Consider the following 16,028-nt stretch of genomic DNA (forward strand, 5'->3'; position numbering starts at 1 on the left):
GACGCTGCAGAGACGACAGGTGTTCGAATAGACTCTCCTCTTTCTTCCTTTGAATATATCGTTCTTTTCAGAATCTGTCATCGAATCAATCGAATATATTTCCATCCATCGCATCAAAGTGAGTCGGGAAAAGGGGTATAAACTACTAGTGTACTTTATCAAGATCATATCATCTCCCTCCTCTCATCGGTCAAGTCTCATGCAGTCCTTTCTCCGGGCTCTTCTCCCCCTTCGTCGGAATCGGAGCCGTCGTCGATGCTGGAACTGCTCCCGTAGCGGGAACTGATGTTTGATCGATTGAAGTTGGACGATCTGCGTATCCTTGTGCGCCTTGAAGCATTAAGACTCCGGTGAGTGAGACCTGTCATACCTCGATCCCTGCTACTTAGTCCAATAATCGAAGGACTAGAGCAAGGGAGAGAAACTGACAGCGATGATCATATTACTCGCTGCGATGCTCTGGAGGGCTTCAGTGAGTCGTGTTACGCCGAGAGAGTCGAGGGAAGCGGTAGGGACTGGAGGAAGTTTCGAGAGTGGGAGGTAGCGGAGTGCGGCGAGGACGTTTGAAACGTAAACAGAAAGCGCAGAGACGAGCAGCACTGCCACGACAGTCGGTGACCAAATCAGCTCGAGAGACAGTAGGTAGGTGGAAGGAGAGGGATGAGTGAGACGCACGGAAAGTTGCACCATCGAAGAGTAAACCAGAAACGGGATTCAGGATTAATCGACAAGCTGATGCGACGAGAGCTGATCCTGCGAGGGTCGAGAGCGTCGCGACGTAGAAAGGAGGTGCATGATATAGGTGTGAATAGTAAGCTGCAACAAAGGGGGACACACAAAGGGGATGAGTGAGATCCTTTGCGAAACGACTCGGAGGATGAGATAGGAAAAGCCTTACTGAGTGAAGTCGCGACTGCGTGAGATCCTACTTCGGGTCCTTGCCAGATCAGAGCGTAATCTGTTAACCAATGGGGGAACCAAACTCCGATCAAGAGGGAGGTCGAGACTAGGATGATCTTGTTGAGGATCCAAGCTAAGCCTGGCATTGTTCTGCAGGGTGACGAGCAGGTTAGTCGGCCATTTCAATGAGCTCTCACTGGAGTACACTGACTTGGAAGGGCGCGAACGAGGGAGATGGAGAAAGTCAAGAAGCGAACTCACTCGCGAACGGCTTCATTCTTCACCTTCAACTCTTCTTCTCAGTGAGTGGATAGTTGCGTGTCTGTAGTCAAGAGCCCTACTGACAATTCCTCCCGGCTCACAGTCATGGCGAACATCGTGAGTTGGATACTTGTGAACCTGGTTCATCTCATCAACCTCAATTGACTGACACGGCTTGTGATCGACAGGGTATCCCCACGAAACTACTACACGAGAGTCTAGGACATGTCATCACGGTGGAACTGAAAGCTGGTCAAGTGTACCGGGGCAAACTGTTTGATGGTAAGTCTCCCTCTCTCCTCTCACATACTAGCTTGGACAGACAGGGCTGATACTCGATGATGATCACAGCTGAGGATTCGTTATCAATCTCACTCACAAACTGTACCGTGACTCATCGAGATGGTCGAGTAACTCAGTTGGATCAGGTTCGTCCGGCTCTCCCTCTCAGCGCACTCTCTGAGGACTACTTGCTGAGTTACGGATGCGGAAACAGGTTTACATTCGAGGTGCTTCGGTTCGATTCTACGTTGTTCCCGATATGCTCGCTCAAGCACCCATGTAAGTCTTTCTCTCCTTTCTCTCCTCTCTCTCCCCTCCTCTTGCTCCTTCCTCCTTCGCAAATCAACACATCGCAACAATGTACTCATCATGTCCTTTCCTCGGTACGTTGACAGGTTCAAACGAGCTGGACCTACCGGAATGAAAGGACGAGGTATCGGAACAGCCCGAGGAAGGGCAACTATCATGCGTGCTCAATCGAGGAGAGGCAGGGGTGGAGCAGGAGGAGCACGACCGACTATCAGGCGTTAAGATTCGCGAGATTGGACTCGTTGGGAGGTTTGTGTTAGTTGGTCAGTAGAAAACGAAAAAAGAAAGGACGGGACTTGGGAGCGGTTCCTTTCGATTTTTGAGCAATTTCGATTCCCCTGCTTTTGTACAACATTTCGTTTCTGTGGTTGACATCATCCTGAGAGAACACGTAGCGCTGCAAGCAATCGAAGAGCTAGCGAGAGAGATGCAGACATGCGAAGTTCTGAGCGCGAAATTCAAAGTTGTTTGACTTCTGTCACTCAACTCTTGTCCAACTTCCCGCCTATACAACCTCATGAAATCATGAGTGATCAACCTGCCTCATTCGCTCCCTTATCACCTAACGAAACGCGTGCTCGTACCCGTTCCCTCACTCGACGTCCTTCCCACTCTTCTCTCGCTACTGGCAGCTCATCTGCCCATCCCACTGGATCCACCGCACGAACATCTTCCTCAACGACGACCTCTTCAGCCCCCGCGGTTCCTCCTCTCCCAGTCCCTTCAGTTTCATCACCTCATTACTCAACCTCTCTCCGTTCCCGACACTCTCTCTACGGAACCGAAGACCGTATAGTCCTTGACCTCGGTAGTCGCGTATGGAAAGTCGGATTCAGTGGGGAAGCTTGTCCGAGGTATTGTGTCGGGGTGGATAAATTACTCGCGAGGGAGGAATACGCTCTACAACAATACAATAACCTAACGAGGAGGGGGGATAGAGGAGGAGAGGAGGAAGAAGAGGACGAGAAGGGGATTTGGGGATTGGAGAAAGGGGACAAGGGGGAGGAGGAATGGCAAGTGAGCGAGGAGAGATTGAAGAGAGGTTTGAGACAAGTTTGGTTCGAGTAAGTCCAGCGTCTGTTTCTTTCTTGGTACCTTTGAGATCAGGACGACGAGAGACAATCGTCGAGAGTAGCGCAACGTCGGCGAGAGAACCTGACCATCCTCGTCGTTCTTGCTAGTCATTTAATGACGGACCCGAAAACTCGCAAAGTACTCGTCGTAGAGAACCCTTTACTCTCGACTCAGGTCAAAGATATGATTGCAAGAGTCCTCTTCGACAACCTACAAGTGAGTACGCCTTCCACTCTACGTCGTTCCCCGTTTCAAACGCTGATTGCGATACTCGATTCTTCCGTTAGGTTCCTTCAATCAACTTTGCTTCAGCCCCTCTCTTGTCTTTGATGACTGCTGGTTCAGTGACGGGCTTGGTGGTTGATGTAGGACATCTCGAAACAACAGTTTTACCCGTTCGTGCTCATTCTTCCCTTTTCGCTTCGAACCGCCTCAGCTCACTCCCTTGCACTCAATAGATCTTCCACGCCCGACCAATGTTCTCCAAACTCGTCTCGACTCCCTTAGCTGGAGCCCGGCTCAACTCTCGACTCCGATCCCTCCTCCTCGCATACGGTTCCTACGCTCCTCCACCCGCCTCTCTCAATTCAATGACGATACCTCAACCTACTCGAGTACCTCGGAGAGTCTTGACAGAGGAACTGATAGAAGAGATCAAGACGAGATGCTGTTTCGTTGGGGATGAAGTGGTCGACGATGAAACGTTATTGAGGGAATACGACGAAGCGCTCAATGAACGGTATAGAAGGGAAGCCTCTTCACCGTCTGTCGATACCACCTCTACCGCCCTTGAACTCGACGAAGAAGATCCCGATTCTCCTCTGCTCAAATACCTCTACAACCGCTACTCCCGCACCTGTCCCTCGACAACCTCTCTCTCCTTCCGAATCCCCCATCTCTCTTCTCCACCCCCACCCTCAGGAGTCGGGAAAGGTCACCTCTCAATCCCTTCCTGGATCCGCGAACGTTCGACTGAACTCCTCTTCGACTCGACTCTCGAAACTCCCGATTCCCTCTCCATCCAAAGCACGATTCTCGAATGTGTTCTCTCCCTCCCGATCGATCTTCGAAAACCAATGATGGAGAATTTACTAGTCGTTGGAGGAACGGCTAGTATACCTGGGTTCATTCCGAGATTGAAACGATCCCTCTTGACGAGATTGAGGGAATCCCATCCTCCTTCTCCCCCAACAACACCACCACCGACAATACCGACAGAGGATCAGGATCCGACGAAACGAATACGACGAAATCGACTATCGAATCGACTTCATTCCTTACGACATTCCCCTCGTTACGCTCCTTTAGTATCCCTCGCTTCCTCCCTTTCAATCCTCAATAACCCCTCCCCTTCCCCTTCCCCTTCCTCCTCCTCTTCTTCGTCGTTGAGTAGTAGTACAGAAGGTTCCGCTCCCGGATTCAATCCGAGTTTGTACGCGTGGATAGGAGGCAGTCTGGCAGGGAGTTTAAAAGTTGGGGGGGAAGAGATCGGGAGGGAAGAATGGGACGAATCGTATGAAGGGTCGACGGACTCGAGACGAAGGAAAGAGGAGGAAGCAATGGGAGAAGAGGGAGGAGGAGAAGAGGGGGAAGAAAGTTTTGAGAGGGAGGGAACGGGATCGGGAACGGGTTTGGGAGGGAGGAGGGAACGGGAGAGAAGGGGGAAGAGGTTGATGGATTGGAGTAGATCTGGATATGCTTGAGAAACGTCGAATCATTTGATGAGCGTCAAAAAGGACTGTGGAGAGAGAAACGAAAAATGACTCAACTCGAGGGGAAAATAGCTCATCGATTTTGAGGTTGGTGAGTTTGGAATTTGAGCAGAAGTTCGAATCTCGCGCGCGACTGAACTCTCTTCTCCTTTTTTCAACTCTCTCCCGCTCTAAACATGCTTTAACCGTCCCGCTTCGACAACTAAGGCTCTTCGTCATCAGCAAATACTGCTCAAGACCCGCTCATGTCCTCAGATGCTAGTTTCCTCTCGAATTTTGGTTCAACTTTCCTTCATCTCCGAATCGTATCTCTTCCCCAACAACCTCACCGGCAGTCCTTCCGACCTCCCAAGTCCCTCGAAAACGACCTCAGAAAGTCATATATGCCAAGGAAAAGCTCAGCTCTCGAATGTCGACGAGTCAAGAGGGCAAAACGTCTCTTTGTTCCCTTTACTCACTTCTCTCGGAAAACTTTACCTCTCTCCCTACGATCCACCGCTTGTCGTCGATATCTCTGATATCTCAGGTATCCTATCCACCCATTCAATACAGCTCAACGTGAAAGATGGCCGAGAATTTGGAAGGGGGAATCAAACTTTTCCCGAGGCATGACAAGTCGACTTTTACTCCAGCCGAGATGGCAGAGATGCTCGTAGACCCTTACGAAGATACTCCGAAATGTACGTGCCTTTCACTTACTCGATTCTACCGTCGCGATGAGTGGGAAAGCTAACCAAACTGAAACACCATTTTTCTTTCACCAGACGCAAAGGCCGCCTTGATCTTCCTTTGTGCCGGCATTGCTATCCTCGGTATCTTCAACTTCTTCTCGATCGCTGTACGCAACAAACGAATCACCCGTTCGAAAGGATACCGACGCGCCGTCGCTTTTTACCGTTGGGTCGAATCTAGTCAACCGAAAGCGATCGGTTGGATCCGATTCCCTACGGTCGGTGTCATCTTACTCATCACCGTCTTCTGGCTCTTCATCGGTAGTAAGTCTAGCTTCCCTCGATTGATGGTGGTAACCAAAGAAACTGATGCATTTCATTTCGACGATAGTTTGGACGTTCGCTCAAACGCCATACTATCGTTCTCGTTGGAACGTCGGTAGTCCTCCACTCGCCATGCGTACTGGTCGTGAGTCGAATATCGCCGTATCTTCTCGTCTATCCGAGTCTCACAAGCTGACGAGAGCGGATTATTGCGATTCGCAGTGTTCGCTGTCGCGCTGTTTCCTTTCATCTTTGCGTTCGGAGCGAAATGGAACATTGTTGGATTCATCGCTGGTTGCTCGCATGAGAAACTGCAGGTCTTTCATCAGTGGCTCAGTCATCTCTTCTGTGAGTCGTTTCGTCTCAAAGTCTTGTCCCCTCGACACCTCTCGCTCCAGCTCTCCCCCATTCTCCCGAGCTAACGGATATACCTCGCTATGTGATAGTGATCTTGTCGCTACTTCACACGTTCCCTTTCGTCGTTCAAGGAACTCACGAGATCAGGCCCAATCTCGACGGCTTGAACCCTCACGGGTACTCTCAACTCTACTACTCTTGGCACGTCAGTCACAAAGTCTGTAAGCCCGCCCTTTCTCTCTATCTACTTTTAGTCTCGTGACTCCTAAGCTGACATCGTTTTCTGCGCTCAGATTATTGGTCAGGAATCGCAGCTCTCGTTCCTCTTGCCTGGTTGTGCTGGGGTAGCTTCACTCCGATCCGAAATGCATCTTACGAAATCTTCAAGTGGATGCACATCGTTTCGGCGATTCTCTTTTCGGCGTTTTTCTACATCCATTGCAACAACCTCCTCACTTCTTGGTAAGTCTCGCTTTCTCAGCTACACCTTGCACGTTCTCTGACCCCTTCCTCTCTCAGGCACTACATCTTTGCCGCTGCAGCCGTCTACCTCACCTCGGTCGTCGTTCGATTCGGACTCCTCTTCGCTCGCAACGGTCGAAAGATCGCTCGAGGACACGTCGATGCTCTTCCGGATAACGCTGTTCGAGTCACAGTAACGCTTCCTCGAGGTGCTGGTCACCGCTGGACAGCTGGACAGCACTACTTCGTCAATTTCTTCAGCGTCCGCCCGCTCGAGAGTCATCCCTATACGATCGCGAATGCTCCTTACACCGATCCCAGCTCGAGTGTGAACTCTCACCTTTCTTTCCGCTGCTTTGAAGGATCAACTGACCGGTTCCGTCTCGACGATTAGGCTGCTCCCGATCGACTCGTTCTCCTCTTCCGCGTCAACCCCTCGAAAGGACTTGGACCTCGTCTCCTCAACCTCGCTTCTACTTCTCATCGCTCGACTCCCGTGCTTCTCGATGGCCCTTACGGAGGTCTTGCTTCCCAATCTCGTGATTTCGGTCGACACTCTTCGCTTATCCTCATCGCTGGTGGAGCAGGCGTCACCCTCAGTACTTCCATCATTGAGGAGATCTGTATGAGGGTGAGAAGGAAAGAGGAAGGGGTTAGAACCAAGAGCATCGAACTGTTTTGGGCGGTCAAGAATGAGGGTTCGTTCAGTATTCGCCGATTTCTTCCACCTGGATCTCGCTGACTCGTGTTTTGTTGTGGTAGACGCCAAGACGTGGGTCGAGGAACAACTCGCTTCGATCGCGGAACAAATGCCGCAAGGATTCTTCACTTTCCGACTTTTCGTGACCGAGCACTCGCTGGTCGAGAAAGCTGACAAGCTCGAAGCAGAACTCGACTCGGCGAACAACAGGTACGTTCGTCCACTCGAGGTCGTCGTGGTGCGCTCGCGCTGATACAAAGCTCGACCTCGAACAGCTTATCCTCGCCAAAATCGAGGATTCCCTGGATCGTCGAGAATGGCCGTCCATCTTTCTCTTCTCTCCTCGAACGTCGTTTCGACGCGGCTCACAGCTGCTCTTCGATCGGGATCGCATCCTGTGGTCCTTCCTCGCTCACGACCGACGTTCGTCGAGTTGTCGCGGCTCGTCAAAAACAAATCGCGTTCGGGTTGAACTCGGGGAAAGGAGTCGCGGAGATCGAGCTCCATACCGAAGAGTTCGATTGGTAGTGGTGGTTATGTTGTTGACTCTTACGTTTCTGGATCGCAGTTTGAACCTCGTTTGTTTCCGTTCTCGCAAGAGTTTTGTCTGTTTTCTTCTTCGTCAATCTGCAATTATTCCCTTTCTCCACTCTCTCTTTCGTCAGGCCCTGTCCGTGACTATCGATCCGTCATCCTCGCTGCCTCGAGTTGTTCGCGAATAGCTCTCATTGCGCTAATCTTGCGAAGTCCCTGCGCTCGAGACCTTGCGTCTCTTCCATCATCTTGTCACTCGAGATCCACGCACAACAGTACATCAACTATCAGCATATCTCTACAAACTCATACTCCATCCAGCCGACTCCCTTCCTCTCGTCAGCAAACAACTCATCAGTTGATCGATTGATCTTTCACGCACCACAAGACGAGAGAGTTCGTCAGGATGCCTCCGATAGCTTCAACATCAGCAGTTGCTCCATCACTTTCGAATACGACAGCTCTAGCCGAAGTCTCGTCGGCCCGACGAAGTTCACTCGGCAGGGTCAAGGACTCTTTCGCCGCGATGGCAGCACAGGAGAAGGGTAAGCACATTCTACTCGATCAGTTGAGGGCGGATGGATATCACGGCAAGGGACGAGAGAGCAATCAAGCCGCTCGTAGTTGAAGCATGTTCGACTCTTGGCGCATTATCGCTGACTAGAAGCTCGTACATCTGCTAAACAGCTCTGATGGGTGATTCCAAGTACCGCAAGTACGCGCAAGCGGTCGACAAGACGTTGCAGTCCTTCGATCAAGTGAACGAATGGGCCGATTTTATCACTTTCCTCGCAAAGTTACTCAAGGTCAATAGTCCTTAGCTCTCAATCGAGTGCGTGGTATTGACCTGACGAAGGGAACGACGAACAGTGTCTTCAAGGTTACCCTCAATATTCCGTCATTCCTCACAAACTCATCGTGGCGAAACGTCTTTCGCAATGTCTCAATCCAGCTCTGCCGACTGGGGTTCATCAACGAGCTCTCGATGTTTACACGCATATTCTCACAACGATCGGCGTGAGTGCATTTCCCTCTCGATCAATCCGCGAAGTAGAACCTGACGAGAGTCTCTCTAGCCTGAGAACTTGCGACGAGATCTCCCGGCCTGGTCGAGCGGTCTTTTCCCCTTCTTCCAATACGCAGCGACCTCTGTCAAGGTCAGTCCCTGCTATACAGTCTCTGCGACAAGAGACCTTGTCTGACCACGAGCTTCGTTCCAGCCCATCGTTCTCAACCTCTACGAACGTTTCTATTTACCACTGCAAGCTTCTTTACGACCTGCGACGAAAGCGTTCATTCTCGCACTCTTGCCGGGAGTAGAGGAGGAAACGGGCGAGTTCTTCGAAAAGGTCCGCTTGACGTCCGCTCGCATATTGCTCTGGGATGAAGCTAATTTCGTTCCTTCCGCTGTCTCCTTCAGGTTGCCGAACTTCTTGATCGAGTCTCGGGAACGGTCTCGCCAAGCTTCTTCTTTCAAAACCTCTGGCTTGTTCTCATCACGGCTCCCAATTCGCGAATTCCTGCTCTCAACTATCTCAGTCGGAGACTCCCGAAACTCGAGTCGGATGAGAGTGAGTTCGAATGTATCTAGGCCGTAAAGCCTCGCGAGCTGACGATGCTCTCTCTATAGGTCTCGCCGAAATCGTGGGTCAGGACGTCGGTTTGATGATTCGAGGGTTCGCAGCGGCATTGGAGGATCCGCAGATTCTCGTACAGCGGGGTACTCTCGAGCTTATGGTGACGACGCTCAAGATGGATAGCGCAGGATTCCAGAAGTGAGTCTCGTCTCCTCGTCAGATTCGCTCGCTTCGCGACTGACCCGACTTTGCTGCACAGAATGAGACAGGAAGACAAGGTCCTTCTCGTGCGAGCGGCCACTGGAGTCGTCCTACGGCGCGACCTCTCCCTCTCGCGGCGGCTGTATACGTGGCTTCTCGGATCGAGCGAATCTTCGGAGCAACAAGTGAACCACCTCCGAACTCACGGACTCGAACTCCTACGTCTCGCCCTCAAGTCGGAGATGGACGACCAATCGATCGAGATGGAAACGGTTGAACGACAACGACCGTTCAAGATCTTTATTTCGCTCTTGGACAAATGGGAAATCGGAGGAGTTCTGACAGAAGTTCTCGTTCTCGACGCATTCGAGTCTCTCAAGGTCAACCTTCGACCTGGAGACGATCACGACGAGGTACGATCGTGTTACTTCTTATGAAACGCACCCAAATCAAGCTGATTCTCCCATTGCACGCTTCAAGCTACTTCTCACCGGAAACATGTTGTTTGAGATCCTTGATCCTTTCTTGTTGTGGAAGCAAATCTACCTCTCTATTTGCTCGGCGCTTAATGAAACTGGATCCGTCAAGGTCAGTCAATCATTCCCTTCTCTCCAGAGCTCTTCGGAAGCTGATTCCCTGATATCTCAATGCAGAGCATCGAGCTCGCACGTTTCGTTGTCGGTACCTTCCGACTGCACGACGAGGAGGTTCAGAAACTACATGCTCCCTTCACTGCGTTCGCGATCCTCGATCGAGTCGAGGTGAGCCCGTTCTTTCGCACGCTCCGTTACGAGCCCGAACTTACTCAGCAACTTTTCCAGGTTGTGCTCACAAGTCAAGAGACCTCGACATCCGACTACTCGACCCTATCGTCAGCTGTTACTCTCGCGACCGAACTTTTGAGGGAGATCCCGCAGAGCTTCTACGCCCCTCATTCAGATCAGCTCGCCGAGTCGCCGCCTCCTCATCTCGGAGCATCAGTAGCCGACGCACTGTACGAAGCTGCCGACGTCAAGTCTGCCTCGTTACCAAAAGTCGAGGGCCGTGAGTTGCTCGCAGGAGGAATCGCATCGGCTCTTCGAATCGTCGAAAGAGCGTCGACGTTACTGTCAGGAACAAACGACGTCGCTCTCAAGACACACATCCTCTCGACTATCACTCTCCTCGATCTCCTCCTGGATTCGGCAAGCGCTACTCTCGACAAACTTCGAGTTTCCTGGACTCCCGACGACTGGTTCCGATCGCTCGTTAGCGGAGCAAACTCGACAAGCGTCTCGATCTCCAACTTTCCTCTACATTCCGCTTTGGTCGGTCTCGCTCTCAAGCTGACTCAGACAAGAGTGCTGGAACCTCGTTCGATGAGAAATACTGATCAATTGACTACGAATCTCGCTACCAAGGTTCGTTCAGTTTCTACTGCATCTCCTTCGATATCGATCATCTGTATTGAATCACTTACTCTAACAGCTACTTGAGTACTTACAACCTGGATGCTCTCCTTGCTACGTCGAATCCGTTCAACTCTTGTGGAAGATCGACGCACTCTCCGAAACTCGCTCCCTCGAATCGATCATATCGATGCAGCTGGCTTCTCCGGCCGAAGCCGAACGACTCGCGGCATTCGAAGCGTTTGGAAACCTCTGGAGGTTCACAGGTTCGTCACATAATATACTGAATCGAACGTTTCGACGAGCTCATCGAGACTCGTTGTGACATGGACAGAGGATGCTCAACTTCCGGGGATGGCGCTCAGAACACCCATGCTCAAGATGCTCGACAGTTTGAAAGCTGAGGAACTTTCGACGAGACGTGCAGCCGAAGCTTGGATGAGGTGCAGCTTGAAATCCTACATTCGGTGAGTTCTCCGCGCTGCTGAATCGATCTGTCTTCTTCGACTAACGCATCATGATCCTTGGTAGAATCCTCGATCCTCTTCTTTTCAGTCTGCTCGATTCAACAATCTCATTCCGTCCTCGAACCGTCAAGGTTTCCGAAACTCGAATCCCGATTCTCGTTTACGAACGCTCCTTCGACCAAAATCGGATACAGCACGTTCTCGACAACCTTCTGGCGCTTGCGAGATTCGGAGGCCAAGGGTTCATACGAATTGCAAAGAGCTCGTGGTTGAAACACACTCTCGATCCAGCTTTGCGAGAACGGGTTATGAGCTGTACGTTCTTCTCCTTTGATTTCTCTTTCGGACCCGCCGAATGCTCAATCTTTGTATCTTGTCACTTTCCGATAGCTGGAGTCGACAATCTCACGTACTTAGACGGTCTCACCGCGATTCTTCTCCGGTTCGTCTTCTCTCCGGAACTGTTCGCGAAATCGCGTTTCAGCCTGACTTATTCGAGATTGTTGAGCAGAATTCTGCAAGCGGATTCAGACGATGCCTTGACTAGGACTCTCGGTCCAACGAATCAACACCTACACGCGGCCGTCGCCGAGATCCTTCAAGTTCTCGTCTCTCGAGGCGAGGCAGAAATCGTATCCCTCTCTTCGATCGAAACCGCCCTTCTGAATCGACTTTTCCGATCTGTCCATCGAAACGAGCTCGATCTACAGAACAAACTCCTCCACGTTCTTCATTCTGTCACTCACGCCAACGCGGGTCAATCTCGACGAGGTTCTCCAACTGCAAAACCCAACGATCGGGAATCTCTTCCGAGCTCGTCTGACGCCGAATCGAACTCCGCTCAACCTCCAGATCTCACTCACGACGAGTTCTTCGTTCGAATCCTCTCTGATGCGGTCTCGACTCAGCACAACAACGCGATCATTCACCATTGGGTCGACTTCCTCTTGATGACGATCCCTCTCTACCGCCACGACCTACACACTGTCCTACTTCCTCTCATCGACCGATTCGTCGACCGCTTACGGAACCTCGTCACCGAACTCAAGACCACCTACTCCAACCTCGATTCACCGGCAACCACGCTCACGACAACCGACGCAGAGTATACCGCTCTAGTCAATGCTCTTGAGCGCCTTGTGCTTATGGCACTAGCTGAATCATCGAGCGCCGGAGGGGAAGACGAAACGAAATCTTCGGAACGGGTTCCGAGCGAAACAGCTTCGAGTAGTGGAGGAGGAGGTCTTCTCGGCTATATGAGCAACGTACTGAGTCATAACGAGATGGAATCGACCGAGTTGTCGGAAGAGACCAAAGTGAGTGACTCGACTTCTGTTCTTTCGACAGGAACTGACCCACCTCGTTTCAGACTAAGCACAGTGTCCTCGAGCGAGTGCGAGATGCCGTCAACCTTCTCCTTTACTCTTGGGACGTTACAGCTGCGCTCGACGTCGCAGGCGGTGAAGAGCAGGAATCTTCTCAGGGTCAATACGCTACTCGAGCGAAATTGAGAACTCGTCGGGCTCTCGAACGCATCTACAAGAACACGTCTCCTGAAACCCTCGACGCGATCGTTAACTACTGGCGACAATCTGGGCTGGGCGAGGTGCGTTCCATTCTCTTTCCTTGTTGCCTCGTTTTCTGACCACACATTCGAGCAGAATTGTCGAGTTTTCGATGTCGTCAACACTCTCGCCCCAAGTCCTCGAAGCGTAGTCGCGATGCTATGTGACAAGCTCAATCCCAAGCTCGCGTCGTCCGCTGAGAAGAACAAGACTCCTTTCTCCCCGTTTGTTCAGGTTCCCTTCCGTCTCCCGCTTCATTGAGGTAGGTACTCACCGATTGCTTGACTCGTCATCTTACGTAGATCTCCTGAAGATTCTTTCGCCTTCCTCGAGACGTATCTCGAGCAACTCGAAGGCTCGCTCGCTGTTCAAGTTTGGACTCCGTTCCTCGCCTTCGTGCGAGAAGTACTCAGCAACACTTCGACGAATCGTTCACTCGTATTCCCGAGTCTCCGGTATGTCATATCTCTGTTTTAAGGCGACTCACATCGTGTGCATCGCTCACAGACTGTCACCATCGATTTCAGATCCTTCACCGTTCTTTCCGAAAAAGTCTCCCAAACGAGCGCGCTTGAGGACCGAAGAATGCGCCGTGATCTACAAGAGACGTTCATTCGCCTTGTCGACGCGTCTGTACAGCTTGCTGGTCGAGCTGTTGAATCTGGAGTTTGGCTCAAACGAACCGTCGGAGACGTTCCTTCGAATGGTGAGTTTGAGCTTTGACAGCTTGAGGATCTCACTGACGATCATGGCATTTCTACAGGGGAGACAGATAGTATCGTATCGGAGAAGACCAAAGCCGAATCGGCCTCGATAGCCACTGAGACTGAGAAAAAAACTTTTCCTCCTGTTGCTGGCAATATCGCTCGAGAGGTGAGTGATCTTGCCCGCCCCTTCGGTAGAGCTTCGAAACTCATCGGTCTGTACGCCTCAGGTTACCGTCTTTCTGTCGCAACGAGTCATCGGCGATTTCCGACGCTTCCACGTTGATCCCGACAAAACTGTCGCAGCTTGTTCTAACATGGTTTACTACATCGTTTCTCCTGCTTTCAAGACTCGAGCAAAGTGAGTCAGCTCTCTCTCGAGTAGCCTTTGCCCTTTGACTGACTCCTCGTCACGAATCGCTAGATCCTTCGAAATCGACTCCGCCATCTTCGAACTCCTGCAAGAGATGGTTCGAGCTACGCAAGCCTCGAAGGCCTGGAGATCGACGATAGCCGATGCCTTTGCCGATAATCGCTTCTTCAACGCATCTCCCGCCACGAACGCCCAGTGGAAGCCGCTCATTCGAGCCTTGATGGCCGAGAAAGAACGTTTACCGGATTTGATCGGTACGTCTCACCGTTTTCTCTTGACTCCTCTGGACCGGACTCAGCTTATGTGATCGTCTGTGCAGGCAAAATTTCGACGGTTTCGTCTGCGAACATTTTTACGAATCGAGAACTCGAAAGTCTCTCGAGGACGCTCAGTCTCCGTCGACTAACTTACGCTCTCTACACCGGCGAGAAAGATCGGTTCCTGACACAACTACCAATCATTCAAGAGAAGCTGGTCGACCTTTTGCGCTCGAGTGTCGGTGACATGGTTCACGCCGAGGTCAGTCTCAAGCGAATCGATGATTCTTCCTCGAAAAGCTAATGTCCTCTTCAACACAGGTCTACTTGTGTCTTCGAGTACTCTTCTGTCGTATCGGCAACCAGCATCTAGCAGGACTCTGGCCGGTGATTCTGACAGAATTGGTGCGACGCGCTTTTCTCTCTCTCTCTTCTAACCAATCTCTGACCCTCCGTGCACTCAGTTGCGTCTCTTTGAATCACTCGTCGATCGCAAAGTACCCGACAAGTCCGACCTCTTGCAGCTCATCCTGTCGGCTTGCAAGTTCCTCGATCTCACTCTCGTTCTTCAAACGGAAGATTTCCAAATGTCTGTTGCCTTTCGCTTTTTGGACTCTTCTGCCGAGTCTCGCTGACACTTTGTCCTCCACCAGTCACGAATGGATGTTCGTCACCGACACTGTCGATGCGATTTACCCTCCCGACGCCTGGCTGCCTCAAGCGATTATGGATCGTCTCGGCGAGATTCTCTCTGATCCTCAGCACGGATCAACCTCTCCGACTGTCCCCGCCATCTTTGCGACGCCGGTATCCGCTTCTTCTACCGCGACTCCGACCGATCTATCGTTGACTCGAGGTTCGGCACGTCGACCTCTTCTCGCCGCGCGCCGACTGACATCGATCTCCGAACTCGAACCGTTCTTTGCGACGGTGAGTCTGACCGCGTACGAGTCGATATACAATTCGGGTAACAAGGTGGACTGGAAAGCGGTCGAGTCTTTACTCGAGCGAGATCTCTTCGAAGGATCCGGATAGGATTTTTTATGTTGTGCTCTAGTGCAGGTTTGTTGTATTCTACTCCTGTCTTTCACTATATACAAATCCCTTGTCCAAGCTCAGACGGCGGAGGCAAACTCGAGTGGATTGAGAAGGAGTCTACCTACTCTCCCTCTCCCTCTCCTCGAGCTCAGTCAGTCAGTGCGAGGAGAACTCGACAGATCGCGATTGATTATGCCGTATGATGACAAAGATCGACGCCGAAAAGATCAGTGATTACCAAATTTTGGACGAGTAAGCTCCGACCTGCGTCCTCGAGATCCGTCCGAAGCCTTTTTCCTTCTTTCTGATATTCTCGTCACTCCTCGCGACCTTCAACCTGTTCCATTCGCGCTCCAACCTCAACTCGACCTCATGGCTTTGAGACACGTCCTACCAAAAGGTTCCTCATGCGCAACTTGTGAGTTTCTTCACTCTCGCGCCTCTCTCCTTCGCGCAAGTTCGAACACTGACTAAGCCTGCCTCTTCCCGACCAATCTGATCAGGCAAGGCTCGCAAAGTAAAGTGTGGTAAGTCTCCTTTCGATCATGCCGCTCTCCTTCCTTCAGCTCGAAGACCGGCGTCTCTCGAGTTGTCACCACGATTCTGCTCAGGTTGAATGATTATCTGATCACTCGTTTCTGACTTCATAGATGCTATCAAGCCGGCGTGTACTGCATGCAAGAGATCAGCACGACACAAGCACGAAGATCCGGAGGCAGTCCGATGCTGTTACTCGACGTCGAGCACGGGACGGAGAAGGGAGAAAGGAGTACGAGGCGTTGGCGGCGAATCAGCGCGAAGTCCCGCTATTGACGATGGTAGCAAAGAAGCGTCGTCATCGGAAGCTGGAGAGGAAGTGAGTGCCGCAAGCG

At 51.5% G+C, this 16,028-nt stretch overlaps 5 protein-coding genes across 5 annotated transcripts; 4 read left to right on the forward strand and 1 right to left on the reverse strand.

The window, feature by feature from the left end:
- Positions 1-190: 190 nt before the first annotated feature.
- Positions 191-1,046, reverse strand: SHR3 (Shr3p; the record flags this gene model as incomplete). Its single annotated transcript, XM_076634602.1, has 4 exons — positions 191-361; positions 430-599; positions 676-816; positions 899-1,046. 4 exons carry the CDS (start codon positions 1,044-1,046, stop codon positions 191-193), a joined length of 630 nt encoding a protein of 209 aa, XP_076485419.1.
- A 220-nt stretch (positions 1,047-1,266) lies between these two features.
- Positions 1,267-1,974, forward strand: SMD3 (mRNA splicing protein SMD3; the record flags this gene model as incomplete). Its single annotated transcript, XM_076634603.1, has 5 exons — positions 1,267-1,278; positions 1,350-1,443; positions 1,513-1,589; positions 1,658-1,722; positions 1,839-1,974. The coding sequence occupies 5 exons, from the start codon at positions 1,267-1,269 to the stop codon at positions 1,972-1,974; spliced, it is 384 nt and encodes a 127-aa protein (XP_076485420.1).
- A 303-nt stretch (positions 1,975-2,277) lies between these two features.
- JCM6883_005297 (uncharacterized protein) lies at positions 2,278-4,529 on the forward strand (the record flags this gene model as incomplete). Its single annotated transcript, XM_076634604.1, has 4 exons — positions 2,278-2,816; positions 2,934-3,042; positions 3,114-3,221; positions 3,285-4,529. 4 exons carry the CDS (start codon positions 2,278-2,280, stop codon positions 4,527-4,529), a joined length of 2,001 nt encoding a protein of 666 aa, XP_076485421.1.
- A 574-nt stretch (positions 4,530-5,103) lies between these two features.
- JCM6883_005298 (uncharacterized protein) lies at positions 5,104-7,580 on the forward strand (the record flags this gene model as incomplete). The annotated part of the gene is made up of 10 exons (XM_076634605.1): positions 5,104-5,218; positions 5,303-5,533; positions 5,601-5,678; positions 5,756-5,881; positions 5,980-6,111; positions 6,184-6,352; positions 6,410-6,680; positions 6,747-7,050; positions 7,115-7,262; positions 7,328-7,580. The coding sequence occupies 10 exons, from the start codon at positions 5,104-5,106 to the stop codon at positions 7,578-7,580; spliced, it is 1,827 nt and encodes a 608-aa protein (XP_076485422.1).
- Positions 7,581-7,992: 412 nt separating this feature from the next.
- Positions 7,993-15,153, forward strand: DOP1 (Dop1p; the record flags this gene model as incomplete). The annotated part of the gene is made up of 27 exons (XM_076634606.1): positions 7,993-8,131; positions 8,274-8,392; positions 8,457-8,603; positions 8,663-8,743; positions 8,807-8,935; positions 9,007-9,157; positions 9,217-9,361; positions 9,423-9,777; positions 9,845-9,952; positions 10,018-10,125; positions 10,186-10,764; positions 10,832-11,018; positions 11,087-11,219; positions 11,284-11,534; positions 11,610-11,661; positions 11,731-12,535; positions 12,589-12,825; positions 12,881-13,008; positions 13,087-13,239; positions 13,312-13,490; positions 13,548-13,657; positions 13,719-13,849; positions 13,913-14,115; positions 14,181-14,380; positions 14,440-14,523; positions 14,583-14,707; positions 14,772-15,153. The coding sequence occupies 27 exons, from the start codon at positions 7,993-7,995 to the stop codon at positions 15,151-15,153; spliced, it is 5,421 nt and encodes a 1,806-aa protein (XP_076485423.1).
- Positions 15,154-16,028: the final 875 nt, after the last annotated feature.

This window comes from Sporobolomyces salmoneus (assembly GCF_050403485.1).
Source record: "Sporobolomyces salmoneus JCM6883 DNA, S_salmoneus_JCM6883_v1_ctg65, whole genome shotgun sequence".
NCBI lineage: Eukaryota > Fungi > Basidiomycota > Microbotryomycetes > Sporidiobolales > Sporidiobolaceae > Sporobolomyces > Sporobolomyces salmoneus.